This window comes from Dufourea novaeangliae, unplaced genomic scaffold (assembly GCF_001272555.1).
Source record: "Dufourea novaeangliae isolate 0120121106 unplaced genomic scaffold, ASM127255v1 scaffold142, whole genome shotgun sequence".
Classification (NCBI taxonomy): domain Eukaryota; kingdom Metazoa; phylum Arthropoda; class Insecta; order Hymenoptera; family Halictidae; genus Dufourea; species Dufourea novaeangliae.
Window position 1 is genome coordinate 147,014 of NW_015374026.1, and position 25,447 is coordinate 172,460.

At 39.6% G+C, this 25,447-nt stretch overlaps 4 protein-coding genes across 5 annotated transcripts in view; 2 read left to right on the top strand and 2 right to left on the bottom strand.

Annotated features, from left to right (window-relative positions):
* Nucleotides 1-14,163, bottom strand: part of LOC107189314 (septin-7) — a 39,897-nt gene extending 25,734 nt beyond the window's left edge. For both annotated transcript variants that reach the window (XM_015577811.1, XM_015577810.1), the window contains exons 1-2: nucleotides 13,988-14,163; nucleotides 7,956-7,957 (exon numbers count right to left, since the gene is read on the bottom strand). In XM_015577811.1, coding sequence (XP_015433297.1) covers nucleotides 7,956-7,957; nucleotides 13,988-14,000 — 15 coding nt within the window. In that variant the 5' untranslated portion in view covers nucleotides 14,001-14,163. The remainder of the gene's footprint in view (nucleotides 1-7,955; nucleotides 7,958-13,987) is intronic.
* Nucleotides 14,164-15,001: 838 nt separating this feature from the next.
* On the top strand, nucleotides 15,002-15,974 carry LOC107189365 (lysophospholipase-like protein 1). Its single transcript, XM_015577882.1, has 4 exons — nucleotides 15,002-15,102; nucleotides 15,185-15,309; nucleotides 15,387-15,647; nucleotides 15,716-15,974. The coding sequence occupies exons 1-4, from the start codon at nucleotides 15,015-15,017 to the stop codon at nucleotides 15,935-15,937; spliced, it is 696 nt and encodes a 231-aa protein (XP_015433368.1). The 5' UTR covers nucleotides 15,002-15,014; the 3' UTR covers nucleotides 15,938-15,974.
* Nucleotides 15,975-18,252: 2,278 nt separating this feature from the next.
* LOC107189353 lies at nucleotides 18,253-22,086 on the top strand. Its single transcript, XM_015577869.1, has 4 exons — nucleotides 18,253-18,467; nucleotides 19,822-20,169; nucleotides 20,612-20,846; nucleotides 21,148-22,086. Exons 1-4 carry the CDS (start codon nucleotides 18,389-18,391, stop codon nucleotides 22,025-22,027), a joined length of 1,542 nt encoding a protein of 513 aa, XP_015433355.1. The 5' UTR covers nucleotides 18,253-18,388; the 3' UTR covers nucleotides 22,028-22,086.
* Nucleotides 22,087-23,411: 1,325 nt separating this feature from the next.
* On the bottom strand, nucleotides 23,412-25,117 carry LOC107189360 (RRP15-like protein). Its single transcript, XM_015577876.1, has 4 exons — nucleotides 24,735-25,117; nucleotides 23,910-24,378; nucleotides 23,613-23,829; nucleotides 23,412-23,534 (listed from the first exon to the last, which is right to left on the bottom strand). Exons 1-4 carry the CDS (start codon nucleotides 24,790-24,792, stop codon nucleotides 23,412-23,414), a joined length of 867 nt encoding a protein of 288 aa, XP_015433362.1. The 5' UTR covers nucleotides 24,793-25,117.
* Between the last annotated feature and the right edge of the window lie 330 nt (nucleotides 25,118-25,447).

Consider the following 25,447-nt stretch of genomic DNA (forward strand, 5'->3'; position numbering starts at 1 on the left):
ATATATATATATATCTAAAAAGAAAAAAAAACAACTCCCGCCACTTAAAACGGTCGTACTTGAAAAAGTGTAGTGGTGTCCGAGAACCTGATCGCGGTTCTCGAAACACACGTGTAACCATCGTGAATTATGAAACACCCGTATCTGTGAGTAATTGGTGAGTCACACCGGTGATAACTGCTGGTATTCAATGCGATTTAAGACAGAAGTGGACGGAATTGTGGTACGCGAATAAATAACATACACGTGCGCCGTCGAACAAAATAGAATTCTACCGTACCCCAATTTGCGATTCCGAATACCGAAATAAACGGATAAAAACTGTCCTCTATTCGGAACTCGCTTTAAAAATTCATTGTAATTTCCGGTTAAGGCGGTCGCGATCCCCATCGTAATAAACGCGATTCCCGTTTTAGTAAACTTATCGATTTCAGATTTATAGGGAAACACTTCCAGCGACGCGCGACGCCTAAAGGCTAGAAGTTCTACGACCCAGCTAGGTTAAGCGTGTCAGGTTAAGATGATCGATACGAAATCTGGATTAAGAGCTAATTTAATTGCTACAATTCTCGCTTCTGATCTCTGTTGCAGAGTCGAATGTGTTTACTTTCTAAATTTTCGTTCAAATAAATAAAAGGACAAAAAACACTCGTCGAAGAGAGGGTAAAAAAATACAAGAAAAAGAATGGGAAAAATGGTTCCAGCTTACCGACGTGGTGTCGCCGTTCGCCTTTTCCCCGTCTAGTATCCTTTGCCTGAGGGCAAGCCTGTCGAGGCCCGGCAGTCTGTAACTACCACCGACTTCGCGATCTCTGTTCAATCGTTCGGTCGCGCCGCCGCCGCTGCCATTGGAACCGGCGTTGAAGCTCGACGTGTATTTCGGCAATGTCGGTGGCGGCACTTGACGCGGTTTATCACGGTTCAGCAGACTGACTGACTGACTGACTGACTGGCAAACACGGTTCCACCACCACCACCACCACCACCACCTCCTCCTCCTCCTCCTCCTGCTCCTCTCTGTCTCTCTTCCGTGTCCTTTTTTACCGGTACAGTTGTCCTTTACCTTTTCTAACGCCAGAACTGATAGTGAACACACTTGACCCTCAATGTTTTCTTTTCTCCCTGTTTCTACAGACAAGTGGAACACTGTCAAACTAGAGACTTCATATTGATCATTCCTATTGGCTTACTCTCCCGTAAACCTTCGTTTTCATGAAAGACAATAACAATGCAAACACTTATGATCTGAAAGTTACAACCTTTAACACCCCATACACATAATAATGCAGGTGTCCGAAACAAAAGATGTCTCTGCATGAAGTGTTGGCAGAAGTTTCCTGAACGACATCCGTGTGATTTGTTTTGAAACTGCATGTAAATACATACGAAATGTGTAATTATCAACGATCAATGTGCAAATATTGTCCCACGAAGAAATGATACATAAATTTCGCGATCGAGTGAATTATATGAACATACAACCAGAAATAATTTTTTTTTAAGTAAATAAAAACGGATTCCTTGGTCGCAACATGACTATGATACGAATTTGCAAACACTTCAAGCCATAAATATATTTTTCGTAAAAACGAGGGTCTATGTAAGAGTAAATGAGAAACTATCTTTACGTAGTCTGTAGTTACATCAACAGAAGAGTTTCAACCAGATTCGAGGCATCGATTTCAGAATATAAAAAAAGGGCGTTGTTAAGTGAAACGCGTTTTTAATTAAATGCGTAATGGAAACGGTAAATACGCATATCGGAACGATTCCGTGCGAGCAGAACCGAAACGGGCGATATAAGAAAAGGAACGGGCGTGTCTACCATAAAAGGTGTTCTTTCGCCATAACAGACGGAAATATATCATGCGGTTGGCTGTCTGACTCTCGATATTGGTTTCTGCGATCCGAGGAACTGTTGCTCGACAGGTTCGCCGAATACCAAAGCGTAACAAAGAGGGCAGAAACACTATGATCGATTCGATATGAAACATTATCGTACGCGATAACGTTACGAAAGCTTCGTGCGTTGAACTTTCATTTCGATTCGAACGAGATAGATACTCGAAGAAAACAAGTCCCTATCGAGAGACACAACACAATGGATTCAGAGTGCAAGCTCCCAGAGTCCTTTGACTGACAGTGTTTGTACCCGTACGCCAAAAACCACACACGATCTGCTCTTGGAAACGCCTTCGTTTGACCAGGATTAACAGAAACCGTATATCACAGTCATAGACATCGCTGATAATGTTTCCAACGAACTCACAATTCGAGAACGTAGTGGATGACGCACATACGCGCACACACGCATGTACGCGGCGGCGGTCGTGTTGAGGGGTAATCGTTCGGAAAGAAAACAATGAGTACTCACTATACGCACTTCACGCGCCTGGATCTGTCAGGCTCACAGAAGGAAAATTCGCGTGGTACAACGACGCGTCCCACACACACACCACTCTCGTGGGTAGAGAGATACAAAAGGAAAAGAGAAAGATATAGAGAGGGTACGAAGAAGAGCAAAAGAAGGGAAGAGAAAGATCATGAGCATCGGGCTAACGCGATGCGTGGGCTCATGAACGCCGGTGTTGCGCTGGTGATTCACGCTTGTCGGCGAACCGGCCGAACGTGGCCACGTTCACTCTCACTTTTCTATGCATTGTTTCATCGTAGGTGCGATGTGTGTCTCTCTACTATACACGTCTCTAACGTACGAAAAATAACTGAACGATGTTTTTATTCGTGGTGTTGCAGGTCGGCAGAACGAAAACAAAAAGAAAACAACACCGAGGGGGTGGCCCCGGAGTGGGAAGAAGTTAAACGACCTTTGGCAAATCACACGCACAGACTGTACACACACGCGGTTGCGCGTAACATGCACACACACTTTGCCGACGAAGGTTGTGTGTGACAGGGGCGACAGAACACAGCAGAACGAAACATACGACGCGCTCGACTCGGATATACTGCGGGCTGCGGGGTTTCTACCGAAACGACCACGCCTGACGCAGCCACCGTCGATAGTGGGGGTAAATCTACTACACCGTTGCGACCGCTCGCCGGATAACCAACGAGGCTGCCTCTCTACACTGCGCATGTGTTCCACGGTGTAATGACGGACCAATCGCGGAACGACGCACGGAGCAGCCTGCTGGATCGCGGCGAACATATTGTGGTTCTAGCACTGCACGACTGCACCCTGGCTCTCGGGCCAACTTCGTTTCAACGAATCGCGTTCTTTGGCACGGATTTCTCCGCATTCAAAATGAAGCCACACGCCTGCCATGCGAATGCAACTGAACATTTTCCTATTTTTTCCCCTTTTACTTCGTGAGAAGCCACGGCATAATTCGTAGTTTGAGTGACAGATACATTCATTAAATAATTGCAAAATGCCAGCCCCGCTGCTTCTGCTGGATCCTTCTTACCCAACCCTTTTATTTATTAACACTCGTAAGGTGAGCGTACTTGTTTTTTTAGTATTACTAGGAGGTAATTTAATGGAATTGTAATAAATGTGTAGTAACAATAAATGAAGCTTCGAAAAAGAATACTGAGTAGGAATGTCCATGAGTGTTATTTGAAACTACAAAAAATATTCATACATGTAAAAAGATGGATTAGATCTTCTTTGATCTTTAATGTGAAATAATGGTTGTACATTTACTTCTTGTGATATCAATGTCCAGTATATTATAGATTAAATAAATGAAAAGTGTGAATGTCGCTCTTATTTACCGGCTGTTTCCCGGCGTATAAAATTTAAAATGTAATTTCGTACAAGAGCCGCCAGGCGTGGTGGCGCTGCATGCCAGCTAGAGATTTTTTCTAGTTTGATCGTTAACAAACCAAAAAGCTACGTGCCGAAGTGCATGTTGCAATTAGAAAGACCCTTGCGCTCTCTTATTAATCGAACCCCTTTTTTAGCCTTATGTTTAACTCCATAAAGCACTGTTTGAAAAAGATACAGCGGACTCAAAAGTTACGTATGTTGTTAGAAAACTACGGTAACGACACCAAAAACCTAACCAAACCTATAAAGAGTATCGAAATAATTTTTTCAAAAATTGAACTTTAATCGAATATTTCTTTGAAGTATCATTCGACGTGCGAATTTTATACGTTAACCAACAAATAGAATCGAATGAATCATAAAAGTGAAGAAATGCCATAAACGTCCGCGAATCTAATTGTCTCACTTGAGTCACATTTCGTCGAATGAATGAACGAAAAAAGAAAACTGGTTTGAAAGGGAGAAAACAGCCTAGACAGCAGAAACTAGCCGCGCGAGTGAATGCAGGTGGCGTGTTCGCGAATACAACGATACATACGTAGGCTTAATAGTTCGATGCTCTTATTAGCTCGGAGTCCAATTAAGGCCACAATGATACTCCAAGCATTCTCCCGTGTACTTCCTAGTGTCGCGTTAGAATACCAAGCATGACACGGACAGGGGAGAAGGAGGGAAAGTTAACGAAAACCGCTGACACCGTGAAAAAAAAAAATGAAGTTGCGCGAAGAGATGTAGATCAATCTCGTTACGAAAGTCATCGGGGGAGCTCTCTGAAGTGCCGAACGTTCTTCAAGATAGCGAAACGTTCGTGGGCAATTTTTTGTTCAACGTTCATTTTAGAAATTTACACAGGTTTCCTAGAAATTGGATTTTCATTTCATTTTTTTTTCTTTGGATTTTATTTTTTCGTTCGTGCCAAAGTCTTGAATAAATGTTCTTTAAAATCAATTTTGATCACTGAAATTTTGTTTACTCTTAATCTAAGGGATACACAAAAATAAGCTAAACGTTACAGTTTTCCAGAAACGTTTACGATCAAAAAAACCTGACCCGACCTTCTTCGTGAACCGAATCAATGAATACAGCGAGGTGCAACATTAACCCACTTCCATCGTTTATCCTTCCCCAATATTCGCGTGGCGTGACAGGGAACGGGTAAAGAAAATAGTTTCGCGAATGTGTGCCCGTAGATAAGGGTGGGAGGGACCTTGACTGTTTTGTGCATATCGAACGCGTTGCATCCACGATAGTCTCCCCCGGTGATTCTCGCCGCCCACGGACCATACGATGTGCCCTACTATGAGCGGCAAGAATGTATAAGTCCAAGAAAGCCAAATCTGAAAATAATTTCTAAAACATAATAAAATTCACGAAGTTTTCAAGAAATGTCGTTAATTTAAAAAAAAAACCTTTAATGATCAAAATACATTTTTTTAAAGTCCATATCGATAAAAAATGATGGCACGTTTCTATTTTCAAAATTACGAAAAAATTGTTTACAATTTTTTTCAGGCTTTTGAGTAGTATAACATAAAAGATGCTCCTTGCCTGGATCCACATCTTTGGTCTGACATGTTTTCTGATATAATCAATAACTTGGAAGATAATCAAATAAAATCTGGGGGACGGCGTGAGGAAAATTGGAAAATTGAAAGTAAGAAGAAACACTCTCCTACTATACACCGTTGAATAATGTACGAATGTGTGATTTCAGTGATACATTTATCGATAAGGGTGCATACATACAATCCACAGAGGGGGGAGGGGGTGAAAATATTCGAATGATATATAACTACCTGTTGAGAGGAGCCGGTGGCCTGTTGGCTATTGTATCTGGCGAGGACTGCCGGGTTCAGACGACGTCTCGACGCCGTTGGCGCTGACATTTCAGCGTCTATCTTACTGCTGGCTGAACGATCGTGTCCTCGTTTGCTTTATTAATTCCACCGAGTCGTCGCGAAAGGTTCGCGACGCTCGATCATCGAAATAACTGTCGGATGTCACGCGTCCTCTGACGTCCGTAACAGTCCCGGCCACTGCATCGATATCACCGATAACCGTGTTAAAATTGCAATTCGACAACCGTGAATGTACACCATCAACTATATACACCTTATCCCTGTATACATATATACATATATATGTATATACAATTCGATTGGGTTAACTGGAGTGTACTTGTGTAACGTTTGTGGCACACACTGGCGAAATTAAAGTTCCCTCGAAACGAACGAACAGAAACACGGTTTGATTTCGAAAATTTGCACGTTCGAACCAATACGTTGCACGTTCGAACCAATGCGTTACAGGTTCGAACTATTACGTACGCGAGAAGCGACCACTCCGACACTGAAACGAGTTGGAGATTCACCAGACTCCGTTGTCGTTCTTTATCACGCGAAAGATTTCGCAAACGGAGCGATAATCGCTTATCGCGATTCTACGGCACAGATCGTCCCGTCGTTGCGAGCAGAAAAAAAATGCCACCCCACTTAGCCAACGATGATTATTTGCAATTGTGAATCACGGTCGTTGGTGGATCAGTTTTCCCAATATTAAACAGGACGGATAGAGTCACAGGCGATAGATTAACACTAGAACAACCAAAGCAGTCAAACTATGACTAGTTAGTACCTTCCTATAACAATGATTAAAATGGTACAACGACGGATTTTCTCAGAGCTTTCACATCTTTCATTGCAATATGAAAACGCAAAATTAGTTAATTTATAAGTTTGAATATTTTCAAAAGTTTATCATGTTTATCGATCCGGTAGAATTGGATATACATATGTACGTTTATCGTCGGTGGTTCTAGTGTCAAATATGGTCACTTGGTCGCGGGAGCGTTACTTCCGGTACCGTGCTCGGGGAACACGCCCATCGATGAATCGTAAGCTCCGGCTCGATGTCTCGAAGTGAAATACAGAATTTTTGAATCCGTCCCCCGGAAGGTGATCCAAGGGTCGACGAAATAATACGAAATTACAACCTCGAAGTAGGTTTTAGTTGAATTTTTTTCCAGTCGAAATTCACCGAGCAGAACAATGGAAATGATTTTACGTCTCGACGACAACGGTATGCACGTTCCGCGATTTGTTAGTATTGCGATCACGGGGCCCCGCGCGCTTCCACGCGTGTCGTGCTCGACAATCGGAATGTGACTAACCTTATCAGTGAGTGAGAGAGACTTACCGCTGCCGTGGTGGTGCCCGAAGTGCCCGTTGTGAATTGGACGTTGTCATCACAACCGTGGTCATCGTCGTCGTCGTCGTCGTTGTCATCGTCAGGTTGATTATCGTGGTGTATGCGGTCGTCCAACATCCGCGCGCGACCGGAAACAGAGAACGAGGAGAGACAGAGAGGGGAAAGGAAAATATGATAATAAACGGGGTGGAAGGATAAGATTGGGGACCATGGTCGTTCACGGAGAAAGGATCGAAAAGAGCGATTCTAAGATTAGTTTTAATTCATAAATATCTGGTTCGTATGATTAACCCCATGCGCTACCGGCAGGCAGATATGGGCAAAATCATTAATAGTTTTGAATAACGAGTGAAAACTAAAGAAAAAACTAGTACTTCGCCATTTTTAATCGATCGAACATGACAATTCTAATTTTTCAAATAAAATAATACTTCTTCTTAGTATGCCACTTCGAATAATGGAAGTTAACTAATGGTTTTTTGATACCAATAGGTTAATACTTTTTTTATACAGAAATACAAGCTGGCACCATTTAAAAAAACAAACTTGACCTTCATATGTCCTCTACCCGTCCTTCTACGAAAAAAGTAATTTCGTAGCATTATACCCCTCTCGAAACCATGTAACTTTTATCTGAAATATTTTTTACTAAGATTATTAGTCATGTAGTGGTTTCGAAGTGGTGCCAGTTACGTGCTCCACCCTGTATGTCGCGGCCTTCGAGACCCATTAAAAATTCTATCTCGAAACCGTACTTTACCGGCTTGTTTCCGTGTAATTGCGATGAAGTGTGACGATCCAATTAAAAGGTACGTATGAAAAGGTTTCCCGCCTACGGGCGAGCTATTTAATCTAAACACCAATAATACCGCGCTGACATCTCCTCCCCGTCGTATCGATGCAAGCACAAACAACATCGATAAATTGTGTTTATTCGATTCTGTTCGAACACAACCGCTTTCGAGATGAAACGTTGTGTATCAGCGTGGAAAATGACACAAAATCGTTCCACCCAAACTGATATTCACTTGAATATATGCAGCTCATGTTTTAATTGATACATTTATAGGATTTTCGTATCGATATTCATAATATCGATACTTTTTCAATGTATCAAGAATTTCTTGAAGACATTCATATGAGGTTCAAGAATCGATAGGCATTATACCGCCACACACACCCACACATTCGTTTTGGTCCACGAGTAGTATGTCCTGAAACTGTCTACCTGGTCAAACACACATCGTGGGATCGCCTAATTAGCTCAATTCATTCAATCAGCCGGAGCATCGATCCCTGGATTCGCGAATTCCATTCCCGTGCAATCAACCAAAACCCAGAAGAAGAAGAAGAAGAAGAAGAGGCTTACGTGTATTCTGCGGGACGAAGACCACAGTGGGGGTTTCCATTTCGATCATCGTAGCAGCGGGGCCGGTCTCTCGCGTTCTCCCTTTTTATCGGCGCGCGATCGAACTTTTTCGTCGTCTCCTCGTTCGCCGCGGAACACCCAGAGGAGCCCCCACTGCCGGAGGAGGAGAGCAGAAACGGCGGATACCGAAAATAGATATTGCAAAAAGTCAAGAACCACGAAAATTCCAAGGGAGCCACGTATATCGAAGTGTGTATCGTCCGATTCCCCCGTCGCAATCGTGGTTTTCAACTCCTCGCGACGCCCGTTCTTATGGCCGGGTCATCGGCGATCCATAGTCGATTATCGCTACACTCACTGCGAACCGTTTATTATTTAATCGTTTACGACGAATATTTTCGAAAAATCTTGACAAGGGTTATATTGACCCAGCCGCCAGCTTTCACATCAAATCGACACTCTATTTAACAGGTTTTACTAGAATCAAACGATCAACAGTGAAGGAACTATTATTAAACAGTTCAATCACAGTGGCAACTTACATTCATAAAAAATACCAAAAACTCTAATAGAATAACATAACAATTTCTTCGTTAATCCTGATCTAAGGGTAAATTAATAGGCTTCTTATTTATATGTATAAGCACTGCAAATTAAAAGTCTATTAATAAGCTACCGGTCGGTAAAGTGTTAAGAATTCTTGCCGGTACGCCGACGATTCCTCGACCGGAGAAACATGACCGTTCGCTTCGCGCACGAAACCAACACAACTACCGAATACCCAACGAGGCCGCCGCTGAACGATAAGTCCCCCTCCGAGGCGGACTGTGCCCAAGATCCAGAGACCAACAACCCAGACGAAATATCTCGGCCTGGATCGATCGATTTAACCCGGAACAATGTACAGACACACACACACATACACACACTTGCCACGAGATAATAACCGCCAACAGAAAGATTCCTACGGTTTCGCGCTGCTACTCCCCCCACCCCCACCCCATAAAACCCACGGAATTGGATTAACGAACCGAGATATCTCGGGGGAGGGTTTGCGCGAAATGAAAACGACCGGCGGGGAATCTCGAGACTGGCGATGCCCGATGATACTTTCAAAAGTATCGATACTTATTGCTTTTTTTTTAATTTTTGAAATTTTGTATTCTTATATTTATGTTGTGTATTTTTGTATTTTATTTATATCTATTCCGTAAGGCTCATAACCCGTTTATAAAAAAATATTATTATTATATGAATGCATATTGATACAATATTACTAAAAAAAACGGATCAGCAAGAAAATTATTCCTTTTTTTAATTACATAAACTCAAGTAGAACATTCGTTGATGAATTATATTTTTACAAATACTGCGGTCACTTTTTTTTGCTTTTTAAAAAATATGTCATTAAACACACATACCTTGGAATATTTCTAAACCTATGCGTTCCTATCGAAGAGTTATATCGAGCCACGGAGTATTGATACTATATCGTTGCCTAAAATATCGATACAAAATATCGATATTCATGAACAGATACATCGATATTCACATGTATCGGGATTGTATCGGACATTGCTACCTGGGGTATATACATATATACGTATGTCGGAAGTCTGAATGTGGCCGAATCGTTGAAATGACAGGGTTTCTGAACCGTTTTTGGCCGTCTGTGACTTTAGGCTACGCGATCGATCGATTTCGTCCTGGCCCATCCACCGTCCGTTCGCAATACGACTGGTGTTCCAGAGTTTATTTTTCGGTGAAGCCTTTGTTCACTCGAGACGACGACGAGAGCCAAGGAAGCACGAGAGATTTCTTCTATGTAGAGATGGAAGAACTGTAGTAGCGCTCGCTACGACGGATTCGATGCGAGGTTTGACCGTGACGAATGGTCGCTTTGGTATATCCCCCCTTTGATGGTAAAAGAAAGAAAGAAAAACCATCGAGAAAAATGTGTACAGTCGATAGGGGGATCGTGTTGATATTGCCGGTCTTTTAATCGAACAACTGAACACGATGCGGCGTACCGCGCGCGCGCGCGCCACACACACCGAGAGAGAGAGAGAGAGAGAGAGAGAGAGAGAGAGAGAGAGAGAGAGAGAGATTCAGGTACATTTTCACGTGACAGTAAAGTCATAGGTTTCTGTTGTGATACTGTATTACAATGTAAATAAATTGCGACATCTACTTTTAACGACATGAAAAGGTATAACTATTTCGACCGCGGATGTTTATGCAAATTCAGAATTTTAGGCGTTAATTTATAAACATGAGAATCAGATGGAAATTTATGTAGTTCCTTTACTAAATGTCTTGTTATGTCGACAGTAATATATAAATATCATGAAGTTTTATTAAAATCTTTACCGCATTTCGAATGTTAACCCTTACAGTACCTTACAAGTTTTGCGGGTACCGTCCAAAAATACCTTGGAAAAATATACAATTTTTAAGGTATCTATTAGAATGAACATATTTCACTTAAAAATAAAAATATTTTCACGTTTTTTTGTTTATTTTATTGTGAAAGGTATGCAGCACTATATAAACTTATTTTATAAAAATAAAGTGTCATTACGCGTGTACAAATTATATTACATAAGGAAAGCCGATATATCGGCTGAAGGTATTTTTCCAAAAACCCACAAAGCAGTTTTTAACTTTTTTGTATCCCCCAAAGAGTTAGAATTTTCTATAAACGCATAAACATCCGCAGTCTGGTCATAACATGTGGTTTCATCACTGTAAAAATCACGATTTTACTGTCACGTGAAAACGTACCTTTACAGATCTTGGTTCGATGATGTTTGTATGTGTGTGGGAACGATCGGTCGCGGTACCCCACAGCGTCGTTGTTTACACGTCGAATACAGAAAGTGTACTAAAATCTTGACGAAGAGAGACACCACTTTTCTCTCGTGCGAGTTCACGACGCTCAGGCCTCTCGAGACCAACGAAGAAGAAGTGCCCCGGTTGACTGTGTTCCCGAGCGCGGGGGACAATTATAATGGTAAACGGTACGGCCCCGCTGCGCTGCCCTCCTCCCTCTCTTTCATTCTTCCCTTCTTTCGAGTTTACGGTACCGTGAGCAATGTGCATCATACACACATATGCACGCACGCACGCGGTGGTGATACTGTCACCATCTTTCTTTGTCACGTCGAGCAGACATCGAACATTACTGGTAAATAGACGAAAAATAACTCATTACCTATTGTATCAGAAAAGTTTTAATATATTATGTAGCATTTTAAGGGATGCATCGGATGGATCGGATATATAGTGACGCTTAGTAACTAAAGGGTTAAATTTGTACGATTGCACTTGAAATCGCGGCTATATGTTGGAATAATAGCTGCATTTTGAATTTCTATACACTGCATGGCATAACTATAAAACCACCCTAAAATTTTCAATTCTTATGTATTGTGGTTAAAATGCAAACGAATTATGTATGTCATGTTTGAAATCGTGTTATATTGTTAATGTATTCCCTAGAAAAAAAACTGCTTCGTTTTTTATTGTCACCACAATACATGAGGATTGAAAATTTTAAGTTGTTTTTATTGTTATGCCACGCAGTATACAATACGATTTGGCAGTTGGACTCACCGGTCGCAACGTACGGCATTTGTAAACGCGGCTTTAACTTTTTTCACCGCACCCTGACGAAAGAACACGGTGCCGGAGCTACGCGGTTATGAAGAAAGTTACGTGTGATCACACATTAAATGTGGAATTCCCCGATCGGTATCCGAATATGATATTATCGGACGGGTATCGATATGTAATAGATAATAAGAAACACGGCACCATCGTAATGCGCGACAAGGCGCTCCAGGTCGCTCTTAAATACATAACACACAAATCGCTTATTCATTCAACTTTAGCTCCGAGGTCAGATAAATGAATCTTACCCAATAAACGATGTGTGGAATGCGTCGCTCCTCGAGGATCCTTGATCGAATTTTAAACTGTCGTTCCACTATCCTCATCGGCAAAATATTTTTTTGCTATGTACGTATCATACGTACATACAGTGAGTCGCGAATTTGTTCATTAAAAACCACCATATTTGATTTGACTAAAATACGTGCCAAACTGCAAATTTTATTTCAAAATTACGAAAAATTTATAAGAAACAAATGATAGCAGATAAGACAATAAAGATAGACAAATGGGAATTGCATATAAATCGTTACAATTATTGTTTCGAAACTATGTGAACTAATGTGTGAGTCACTTTACGTCAATGGTGGAATCAGTCGTAGCTTTTCCCTTCGCTAACCGTAAATAAACGAGTGTGTGTTGTTTGTAAAGAAAAAGCGAAACGTCGGTCGAGACCGAAAGATGCTGTGTATTCGGTATGTTATTGCATTACTTCTAGCAAGCACGGCGTATATACGACGACAGATATATCATTTCACCGACCGCGTAGAATAATAGTTTAATGTTACATGTAGTACACTGAAAAAAACTAGCCAGGCTGAAGCCTGACGCCGTGTGTGTCACAGGCGCAGTAAAACGTAAAATAGAAAATATCCTCAACGAAATAACCGAACTGCTATTGTGTGCTTTTGTTCGTATAATTTTCATAGGAAATTCATTTGAAATACCGACACGTGCATCATAATAAGTATTGCCGGACAGTTATTGTATTATGTAGTAATCATAATTTGAAAATGTTAAAGAATCGAACGATTATGTAACCCTTGTATTGTACGTACATATGTATATGTATTCCGGTTTAATTTTTTTTCATCGCTGTTGCACACGTACGACTGCGTAGAAAAGCAAAGAAATGAACCCGGAATAAAACAGGAAGGCGACAGAGAGCGTCTGTCCGAAGAGGTTTGTTTTGATTTCCCTTCCGTTTAACCCGAGCTGCCAATCTATACCAGGCTGTTTGGACTACTTGTACATGGCCAAATGATTGCAGTGATGAGTGAGAGGAAACAACATAGTATTGTAACCAGCATGTAATTTACGTACAATACGATAAACACAATATTGTGATGCATCATTTATTTCCGTAAAAAAAGTAACTCTTAGACGCGCAAATCTTCGTGGACGTTGATTTCAAAGTGCCCTATCCAGCGTATGTATGTAATTCTTGCACTTGAAAATTAATCGATGTCATAATATTCTTATCTAATATTAATGATGATAGGAAATCGCTTATTACCATGCAATGATGTTTCACGTGACATTACAATATTAAGGCAGGGTCAATTTCATAGAACATTCCTACGAAATTTAGCTGGTGACAGAGTTCCGGGTAAAAAGAAAATAACACAATGTGTACATAAAAAAAAACTGATCGTTGAATGACGTAACAAGGTGACGAGATTTAAACGAGTAGAAATTTAAAAAAGGCTTGCAGATCGATTCATAAAACAAAGAAAATGTTTATGCGATTTCAAGTTACCGAACCAAATGAACCGAGTCCGTTTCGTTGGAATTAGTTCGTAGGTTAGGTTGGCCGTTGTATTGACCGGGCAGCCACGGCGCTGTGTATTGACGCAAAAATTTGGCGCCTTCAAAATGGTCGTCCTCGCCGCCCGTCGAGTTTTCACGGTTACCACAGGGATTAAGAGAACATTCGGTTTACTCACCACTTCTCTGCATCGTCCCGGTGAATCGTTACAACGACTCATTAAACATAACTCTTGTGTCAACTGTGCAGCGTGAGAGGTGCAGAATTAATGGACCACCGTCGACGTATCCATTGACGCGACACCACCAGTACACCTTGTCAACACAACCGTGCAACTCGTATGCCTTAACACAGACGAACCGTCCGTCTGGAAAGCGTTTTCAAATGATCTCGAAGTGGCTCGAACGGAGATCGAGACATGCGTGCGCAGGGGACACACGGGTTATGTCAACGGTTCTACAGAGACGTACCTACGGAGCAATGACTTTCCTGTCAAGCACTGAGATCGGAGTTCCGCGAAAGAATATCACTACGTACCGTTCAAATATCGATACACTGTAAACTCATCCCGAGTCAACCAGATCTTCGAGTCAATGAAAATTTCGCGTTAAATAAACGAAGCAAAGTTAGCCACGAATACGCAGATGTTCTCGTTGAAATTTAAATATGGCAATTCACGCTGCTGTTTAAAGTTTAACGTTTAGATTAAATTGCTCTGATCGAAAACGACCTTACATATCGTTTTTTCAGTTGTTATTTATTGGAAGGATATATCACTAGACAGTGAATTTTATTTAAAACTTGTAGAGTAACATAGAATAAAGTTCAACGAAGTTTTCATTTTATTCGAAGCTGAATGAAATCCTGAATATAGAATTATTAGGTTTTGATTTCAGTTTCTGTAAATCAGTTCATACAAATTTATTTATGTTATAAACTTTGTAGTCTAAATATCACTACATATTTTCGAATATCAATGCGAAAACACGAGAAACATGTGCGTTTGAAACAATGAGAACCACCTTGAAGACGTAGGAATATTTAGATGTGTCCAGTTAGGAACAGTGACATATCTATCTGAACGTTGGACAGAATGGTGTATTCTATTCTAAGTAAATGGAAAAGCTATGCCGATTAACCAAGCGATAATTCCTCGATTAACTTGCAGTTTTCGTCCGGTTTTATATAACAACAGATGAGAAATCATGTCAGGAATAGTTAAAATACCGAAATTTAATATTGTAAATGCCACTAAAACGCACACTGCTAGTTTATTATTCTTTCATGGTTCAGGTGAGGTGTCATTGGGTATAACTACGGACATTATCTTTAACTGAAAATTAACTTAAAATAATTACATGCTACACGATCATAGGATCTTCTGGGGATGACGCGAAAGCGTGGATAGATCTTTTACTCGGCGAGGAATTGAAGTTTGCACACATAAAAATTGTTTATCCTACTGCACCTGCTCAACCTTATACCCCTAATTATGGAATGGTATTCAACAACATAAAACATCTGGCACTATTTATAATACTAAGATTACTAATTACTTATATAAAATATTATTCTAGCCCAGCAATGTATGGTTTAATCGCAAGAGTATAAGCATTAATGTTGGTGAGGAAGTAGAATCGATAAATTCAACGTGTGAAAACATAGTGGAATTAATTGATGCAGATGTTTCCAAGGGCATTCCATATGAAAGAATTGCTGTTGGTGGTTTTTCAATGGGTGGTGCATTGTCAATGTACTTAGCATATAGATACAAACAATCTTTAGCTGGATGCATTGCTATGTCCAGCTTTCTTAATAGAAATTCACTAGTATACGAGGTATACACTTATATACAGAGTTTTTAATATGTTCCTCTTGTCAATAACAGTATTGTCTTTTTTGTCAGTCATTAAAAGCAAATTTAGGAAGGACACCACCCCTCCTACAGTTCCATGGTACAGCAGATGAAATGGTTCCACTTAGATGGGGAGAAGAAACTTACAACAACCTAAAAGACCTTGGAGTGAATGGCCAATTTAGAACATTAAATGGTACAGGTCATGCATTAATTGTATCTGAAATAAAATTCTTCAAAAAATGGATTTCCGAAATTTTACCAGAAAAATAAAGTTTGTATTTTTGTACAAAGTGACATATAATATACAGAAGACAAAAACAAAGGAACATCTCGATTGAATTTTACTCCTTTAATTCCTCTGGCTTAATATTAATCATGTTTTTTAAAAAGAAAAATTATAGTCCGCATCAGTAGGACCGTGTTATCGTTTTACAAAAAAAATCGAGTGACGTAAGTGATATTATCATGAATGATAGTGCTATCAGAAATATATTTTACAATCTCGAAGTAAACTATGTTCCTGAATGATGAAGCTATGTAATGCAGCATATATATTCGTAAATAAAATTTTATACTCTTTCAATAAACCGTTAAAAAATCTGCACAGAAGGAGAGGATCAGACTATTGAAGTATTGGGAGGTGTGACAAAGAAGGGTTGAAAGAACGATGACGATCGCTTTCATCCTGTGCATAGGGGTGGGAAAATAAAAGAAGCGCCACCGAGGTGGCCATAGTCGAATAGTCGAATCCGACGAATCGTTGGCTTGGCCAGTGTCTCGAGGGGCCGTGAGGAGGTTGCAGTGTCTGACAAACTGCTGCGAGAAATTTCGAGAGTGGTCGAACATTTGACACACTGGCCTTGCAAAATTTCATGCAACCCATATATGTTAACAAACGTGTGGCAAAAAAAAGAAAACTACTAAATTATTATGATTGTCGTAAAAGAAAAAACATCTGAAACACAAAAAAAAAATTAAGGTTAAAAATATCAGTGGAATATTTCTCCTAAATCAATATTTGTAAATCGTGAACAAACGAAGATTATAATTCGACACTTTATGTGATGACAGTGAAAACCTCCTTCGGGCGTCGAGATGTGATTTTGTTGTTCAGGTAACTGGAATGTTTGCACAACCTTACGCATAACAGATTATTCGAAATATTGTTCGGATACTGTGATCAATCAATGTTAATCTCGGAGGGATTGTTAATTACTAAACCAAGCCAGGGGAACGGTAGTGTAAATTTTCATGTAATAAAATATACAGTGGCATACCTAAACGTTGCACAGAAATCGACTGTCTTCTTGGAATAAGGAAACTGATTCGTAGGACGTGTCGTCGTGGTGAATGCACAATGCATCGATGGTAAATAATATGGCGCGGCTTCATCTGCAGTCGGTGACGTCAAGTCACGACGACGACGAAGGGGATGTCAGTGATTCAATATAAGAGCGGTTGAACAGGTCGGTTACGGTTACAGGAACCGTCGTAGTGGAAAATGAACAGAAATGTTCCGATTAAATAGCCAATGAATGAAGTTCATACGTTATTTGCCGTTACAACGTGGAAAATTGCAAATCAAGGAAAATATATTTAAGTGTAGGATACATAAATAAATATATGACGTTAAGTGTCTCCTAAAGTTTATCCGCGTTATAAGTAAACAACGTTACCGTCTGTATCTCTAATGGAATCGTAAATGGTGGAATTGCTACGAACCCCGCTATTATTATATTTAAATGCTGTATTGCGTACAATGATGCCGATTAGTATTAACAACTGAATTCTCTAATGAACATATTTAAACGATAATGTACAAACCGAACAAGTATATAGGGGTAACGAAAAACAAAAGAACAGGAAATGTAGAGGAGAAGAACGACGATGAATCAGTGTTCTAATCATAATCATCGAGCTTAAGGGATCAGAAACCAAAGGGTGCCCTTGAGAAACGGGGGTTCGTCTCTAAAAGGAACAACAAAAAAAGGAAAAATTCTGTATTGACCCAGGCGGACGAACCCAGAAGGCTCTCTCCCCTATTGCGGAACAAAACGGAGGTATCGAAGACCGAAAAGCAGTAGGTTGATGTAAAGTGGGGAGAAATATTGAAATGAGTCAAGAGTGTCTCCGACGATGACAGTGTTATGCTATTCAACTTCACACTCCGATGTCTTCTTCCTCGTGTGAAGATATCCTTCCGCGCGAACTTGTCGTCGTAGGTGATCCTTGAAAAAAATCACAATATATAGTACCCGTTCCGTTCACCCATCGTTCGAAATGTCATTAACAACGGGATACGGCCACGGGACTTATTGAGTTTCCGGTATTAATCGGCGGGAAACTGCATAAGCCCGGAAAAAGGACATTGGGGTAATCGAAGGAAATAAAAAAAACAGAGAGTGGAAATGAGACCGCCGGTGGAACGGGACGAACGACCGTGTTATCACGTTCACGACGATTGACGACCAATCGTCACCACTGTCGCCGCCGCCGCCGCCGCCGCGCGCGCCATATTTAATTCGGTTAACGTATCTCCTTGGTTATTAGTTCTGTACGAGTAGAAAATCTTCAATGGACTCGCGTCATGCAACGCGTTACGTACGCGGGTTGTCGATGTGATTGCGTTACGGTTTAGAAACCGTCAAAGACGGAGAGGAACATCCATTGGTTTTTTGTTTGTTTTTCGCGGCGGACAGCCAAGAAAACACGCGGTTTTACATGGTTTTCGGGTCGCATAAAGGAACAGAAGCGGTAACCACGACGGGCAACACTTGGCTGTACAATACCACCACCCAAGGTAAACAAAATATTTTTAATATACACGGTGTCACTTGAATTATACGTAGCGAGCCCGGGAAAGGAAAACCATTGAAATATGTATGTTATTTTTAAATATTTGCTACATATAACCAGTTTTTTTTTTAAATTTTCTTGGTACGACTGATAATTCTATCCTATTCGATTAATTATATTTGGAAGATGTTGGACTGACCCACTGGCCGCGCTGGTATATATGAATACGACCATGATTACTGCACATTTCTACTTTCACTCCGCCGTTCTTCCGGGCAAAGAACGAAATTTATTCTATTAGCATAAGAGAGAGTGATCCGATGTCCGAAATAACGCTCGCTTTCAGGCAACAAAATTCACGCGCGATCTTTACGATATTATGAGAAACGATTGAAACTTAACGACCCCGGCTGTTTTCACGATTTAGTTGGTTTATCAGGAGAACAACGTTTAAATGAAACTCGATGGAAAAAAAAACTACTAGTCACGAGACTGGACTATTGCCAGGAGCGCGTACGTTAGTATTATTGTGCGCTCCGCATTGCGGATCAAAATACATTATTGCTTATAATAAGTAGCATTATTCCAAGACGTGAAATAAACGGGAAATAGAAAAAGAATTCGTAATCTTGGTTTACAAACCCTTCTCTGGAACTCGTCCGTAAGAACGTGATCATTATCACGGTAGAAAAATGAATTTTAATCCTTTCAGTACGATAGGTGACTCAGCGTGTCAGCTTTTTAAAGTCGCAAAAAAATACCAAAAAGCTTCAACAGACATATAAAAACTTGAAACTTACCAAATTCACTGAGACAAATACATAAAAACTTTCGTATGTTTCAAAAAATAGACGTAGATCGCTTGGCGTTCCTATTAAATGTTCAGCTACTCTAGGATAACTACCCTGTACTGAAGGGATTAAATAGAATAATTCTGACCCCCTTTTAAACAGGAACTTACGCTATAAATAATTCTTATAGTGAACCACACGTAGGGACCAGGATTCGTGAAACCCTCTCGAAAGCTCGATCATGAAAAATATTCATGATCAAGTCAGTTGAGAAATTCAAGTATTCCCTCCAAAAAAAGGTTTAAAAAATATAAAACGGGTCGGTTTAATATCAGTATTCTCGACTTTCAACTTGAATTGTATTATAATATGATCTTCCTGTTATTTCAATATATATATTGAGCTAATTGATGCCCATTATAATAAATTATTATCATTATAATATAGATATTTCACCCGAAGGGGGCGCTGAACAAAAAGAAACTATGAAAAGGGGGTGGTGACTGTAAACAAAAAAAAAAAGGGTTGGGAAATTATAGCTCCTAAGCGGATCGAGGAATGTTTCAGGCGCGATGAGCAGCAGCTCAGGGTTAGGATTCGGCGTCGGTGTCGGTGTCGGCGTCGCTGGCGGACCAACCCTGGCGGCCGCTCAACAGGGCCAAGGTGTAGCCGCGCTGCTGGTGATGCTCGCGGTGCTATGCTTCATATTCGCTTATTGCTGTTGGGGCGCGCCGTTTTGCCGATCCCTGTGCAGACGGCACTGTTGCTGCAGACTGGAGGATCCGGAGCCCGATTCACGATTCGGAAACAGCGACCAGGCGATGGTCGCAACGCCGACGATTATCCTCTTGCCGCACGGTAGGATGCTCGTTGTGGACGGTACGATCTTCACGCAGTTCCAAACCGACCCCACCGGTGAGATATTTCAACTTGGTAGTATGTACTAGCTCTTTTAGCGAGAGCATAGAAAGTATTGTGATCTAGGGGTCCAAAATGTTTTCATAATATTATTTTTTGAAGGGGGAGAAGCTATGCCGTACAGTGTTGTAGGTTTTCTATTGATTCGTTGCAAAGTCTTTATAATATCCTTGTGGCATTATCTAAAATAATATTCACGCTGGTGTAGACCTCGTGGAACCGTGTATGGTTACATTAAAACCAGGTTGTTAATTTATGAAGGGTTCACGAACACCTGTACCCCCTCGCCACTGTAGAAAGACCAGTAGGTTCACAATTCTAATAGTTGAGCGTAAGGTCTTCAGTGGTAGGTTCAGCTTGATCAGATATAGTCAAAAAGATACTACAACCTCCTGTATCATAACGATTCGTCAAGTAGTGATTATTATGTATATAACAGGTTTAGACCTGGTGGAACTCGGCGATAGTGTTCTCCGTGCCCAAAGGAATCCACGAAGCATAAACAGGCATCAGCTGCAAAACAGTCAAGGCAGCATATTAGAGATGGACGCGGAAACACCTAGTAAAGACAGTCTTGGGTCTATAGGATGTTTCCCACCCCCGACGTACGAGAGTATATACGGAAAGGAAGAGTCGGATATGCCGCCGTCGTACTCCGACATTCTGTTGCACAGGTGAACACCGTGTACAGTAAACGCTTGAACTACAACGGCAGAACTAAAAGTACGTTTTCACGTGACAGAAATCGTGATTTTTTACTGTCACAAGAAAACGCACCTTTAGTATGGGGGGGGGGGGGCACTCGATGTATTACCGCGTCCTAGAATTTGCCTCTTCTATAGTCCTAGCCACGGCAGTATATAAAGGGTCCACTGCATAAACTTTTCTTTCGTTGGTTGCTCGTACAATTGGGAGATTTTTGAAATATTCCATGTTTCTTCGAAATATTCCATTCTCTATTCACCTCCTTCGCAGGTTTGCCAATCTTCCGCACGAGATCGACATACACAATTATCGTTCGGATGGTAAAGAGGAGATCGAGATGCAGAGCTTGGACGGTTGTCCTCACATACTAAGCAACCCGATGAACGCGATACCGTATCCGTACACGTCGGTAACAAGCTTCTCTAGTCAGAGTTTCCCGCGTAGAAACGTCACGAGGAATCCGTCGATCATCAGTAATCCATTGGACAGCTATTACCTGGACAACGAGCTGGAGTTGTATCGTATGACACCGGGAATGATGCCGCGTGTGTTCAGCAACACGAACTTCGAGGCCCTACGAACGTACGAGACCACCTCGTTCCATACGATTAACGGAAACGAGGGCGAACGGCGTCCGAACGAGTCGCTGCTGTCGTCCGATAATGGGAATCGTTGCGCGACCGATAACGTTGTACGAAATAATGAGAGAACAACGACAACAACGACACTGAACGGCGTTGACGAGCCGTCCAGAAACTTAGCCACCGGAAACGAATTAATGAACACGAGGAATCTGGCACGAAGTATGTCGCGGATCAGCCAAGAGAGTAGAAACAACACGGAGAATTCACAGAGGGATTGCCACGGTCAATCGTCCCAGAACAGGTGTAACGAGACTGACAGATCGAGAAGCCAGCAGGTGGATCAAGATGAACCGTCGTCTGATCTTAGGAATGTACGCTTTGAGAACAGCCAAGGAATCGACGAAACCGATACGAACAACGAATCCAATCCGGTCGGATATTATATTCGAAACAGAGGCTCCGATGAAGTAGGTAGATCTCAGTCAGCGGAAATCGAGTCGAATTATTCGGACGAGGAGACTAGGAATTTCGGAGCCCTTGCGGATATCCGTGAGAGTCGAGTATAAATGTGATGTCCTAGGAGGATGTACAATTGTACACTTTCCACGCCAGAAATATGTGTCGAACAACGACAGGTACGAGAAATTCTCTGACCAGGTATACTGGTTGCTAATTGAGAATCCCATGCATGAATACACTGGTGCTTATTTTGATTCGTCGTCTAAGTTATAAGTGTTTTCAATTAAGCTTTGATAGTAAAATCGATAAATGACTTTAATTGACTGTTGATTTAAAAATCGAATAAAATGTAAAGAATTAAAAACTGAATTTCAGTTTAGTTGTTATAGTAAGTATAACATTTAAGGAAGTCTGTACGAACGTATATAAACGATTGAATTAATTTAAAACTAGAAGTTACATTTACTTGCAAACTACCGAAAAGAGTTATCAAATGTAACAAGGTCAAAGTTCTGAAAAATAATTTTATATATGTAAGAAATGTACAATCAATTTAATTGCGGCACAATAATCGAAGGGAAATGATGTGGTGAAGTTAGTTCAGTCCGTCCAAGGGTTAATCTACACACTAGGTTCAATATATATTAAGAAAATAATCACTGTAAGTCGAGTTAAATATTTTGTACATGTTATTAGTAAATCATGTTCGAATCTATTTGTTATATGTTCGCTTTATCGTATTACTTTTTACTATGAAATGCAGTATAGTGAATAATATCTGACGTACAAGCTTAGCACAGGATACATATAATATGTATTTATACATGTTCATTGAGACAGTAACATGTTGATATCATTGAAAATGACAAGACAAATAAAAATAAGATGTGTATAGAATAACTGTTGGACACATTAAGTCCTATGTACAGATTATCTCGGTGTACCCCTAAATTGAATTTGAATTCATTATTCTAAAGCTATGGCTTAAATACACACAGGAAAATATGTTGTGTAAGTTTACAACAAAAAATATTATGGCACTATTCTTCAGCCATAATGACGTGGCATGAATGGCATTACAATAGGAACAAACTTTAGATAGCATCACATATGTGTTATAAACATATGAGAAATTATAAGAAATTATACATTGTACACATTATTATTATTACTATTGTTGAGTAGCTCAGAAAATATCAAATATAAATTAAAATATTTAATAAGAAATCAATACTTTCGTCTTTTTGTAACACTGAAATATTGAAAAAGAAAGGACAATTATTTTATCAAACTTTAATATACGTATTATGTAAAGACTCGATCAGTGGTAGAAAGTCTTTAAAATATATTGAAAATGTAATTTTACTCAATTTTAATGATAGTAACAATTATATCGTTATAAGCTGAAAAGTATTAATAACATACCTTTAAATTACTTTTATACAAATGATTCTTTGATATCTGGAAAAATATTTCATATTTTTATATAATTTAATTGTCACTATCCATATCTTCTGGAGCTGAGGAATCCTCATCCTCATCTCGGCGGTCCCAATCTTTCAATCTTGTACCCATTACAAAATCATCCCTTAGAACACTCCATGTTTCTTTATCCTTTTAATAAAATTATTTAATGTTTGTTATAGCATTGGTTCAAAATAATAATAATTATATCAAATATAATATACTTACCTTCTCTTTACTTTCTGCATTCTTTGGCTCTTCATTTTTTAAAACATTATCTACTGGAATACTTTTACTTCCTCCCATGAGAATATCCAAAAACGAATTTTTATTAATATTTTTTAAGACTTGCTCGCGTTTTCTTTCTAATGGACCAGCTTCTACTAATTTTTTATTAATTTCACCTTGTTGTTGTCTTACTGCATTGAACAATTGTACCACACCTCTGCAAACAAATTGTGATATCAACCATTTTAAACCAATGAATAAAATAATCTTTCTAGTTTTAAAATAGAACATGATTACTTTGTTGCAATTTTCTGTAACATTCTTTCACGTTCTCTATCTGCTATATTTGGTTTTACTCTGATACCTAAATGATCTTTTCTTTTTTCTTTTAGTTGTTTCACTGACACTTGAACATTATCACCAATCTTTTCTGGTTCATCAGTTTTTATTTCCTCTTTCACTTTTTCAATTTCAAATAGCAACTCTTCATTCTTCTCCTTCTTTACAACATCGCATAACTTTTTTGCTTTAGACAAAACTATAGTCTTTTTACGTTTCGGTTTCTTTGTCTTAAGAATTTTTTGCATAGCATCTGCCCAACTGGGATTGCCATCAACTTTGTGAGTATTGGATACATCACCCTCAAATTCTGTTTCCTCGAATCCATTTGTTGAAATCTGTAATTCCTGTGTCTCTGTTTCCATGGTCTCATCGGTACTATATTGTCCATTGTCATCAGTGTCATCACTGTTCTTCGTTAATTCAACTACAATGACAATTTATTATTAAAATGTGTGTAACTATATTAATTCTGAGTCTATTTGGACCCAGCCACAAATCTACCATCTAATGTTTATTACTTAATTACATTAAGAATTATTTTGTCTACAGATTTACTCTTTGACATAAAAAGAAATTAATGGAAATGTGTCATCTCAATAATAGAAACTAAAACATGTGGAAATAATACGGATTACAGTAGATCTAATCGTCCTCGTTTGTGCAACTGTTGGAATCATTGGTATCACGAAGGTTAAATATTAATTTCAGAAAGGTTAAGAAAACGGCCGGAACTTTATTTCTTAAGGTCTGAATAATATTAAAATGGATTCGATTTCTAACCTTGCGATTTTTTCCGTGGTTTTTCAAGTTTAGCTGGCATATCCAATGTAACCATCATTAATTAAAATATAAACGATATAACTAAATAAGCACCAACAGGTTATGGGTACAGACAGGTCAGATAACATCACAACTCTTCTCCACTCTTTTCACAGGTTATCTTTTTTTATTTGAGTGAAAGCGAAAACAATTACGATTAAATATTTTTTTTCAATGGCGACAGATTGTTGGTTGAACTATCCTCAACTATCCTGCATTGATATTGAGCATTAATAATTGTCGACCATTGTCGACTAAGGTATTTTATTCAATTTTATTGAATTTTCATTTTGTTTACCTATACATAATGGTAAATTTGATTTTAAAAAATCCGTGACACTATCTACAGCAAAATTGTAGTCACTACAATTAGTATCTTTATCTGTCGCTAGATGACGCTATATTTTCTTTAAAACAGTATGAAGTGGATGAAGCATATGAAGTATTCGTCTCACTGTAATTTCCAATGCATGCATACATATTAATTTTTGCAATAAATCGATATCATATGGGAAATGTAACGTAAAATATTTTAAGTTTAACTAGAGGTCGCTAAAATCACAGGAGTTTTTCAGGTGCCGGTTTACAGATTCCTAGGGCCACGAAGTCCTGTTGTTTCGTAGATGACGATGACGCTATAGGTATTTGCACACACAATATCAAACTATGGTAGA

Bases quoted from the DNA above. Each gene is read 5' to 3' on its own strand.
- LOC107189360 (XM_015577876.1), bottom strand. From the start codon at position 24,792: ATGATGGTTACATTGGATATGCCAGCTAAACTTGAAAAACCACGGAAA. The intron at 24,379-24,734 runs GTTAGAAATCGA...TTGTCATTGTAG, and splicing joins ACCACGGAAAAAATCGCAAG to TTGAATTAACGAAGAACAGT. The intron at 23,535-23,612 runs GTAAGTATATTA...TTTTATTAAAAG, and splicing joins ATGCAGAAAGTAAAGAGAAG to GATAAAGAAACATGGAGTGT.
- LOC107189365 (XM_015577882.1), top strand. From the start codon at position 15,015: ATGTCAGGAATAGTTAAAATACCGAAATTTAATATTGTAAATGCCACT. The intron at 15,103-15,184 runs GTGAGGTGTCAT...ACACGATCATAG, and splicing joins ATTATTCTTTCATGGTTCAG to GATCTTCTGGGGATGACGCG. The intron at 15,310-15,386 runs GTATTCAACAAC...ATATTATTCTAG, and splicing joins ATACCCCTAATTATGGAATG to CCCAGCAATGTATGGTTTAA.
- LOC107189353 (XM_015577869.1), top strand. From the start codon at position 18,389: ATGGTTTTCGGGTCGCATAAAGGAACAGAAGCGGTAACCACGACGGGC. The intron at 18,468-19,821 runs GTAAACAAAATA...GGAATGTTTCAG, and splicing joins GTACAATACCACCACCCAAG to GCGCGATGAGCAGCAGCTCA. The intron at 20,847-21,147 runs GTGAACACCGTG...CCTCCTTCGCAG, and splicing joins TCCGACATTCTGTTGCACAG to GTTTGCCAATCTTCCGCACG.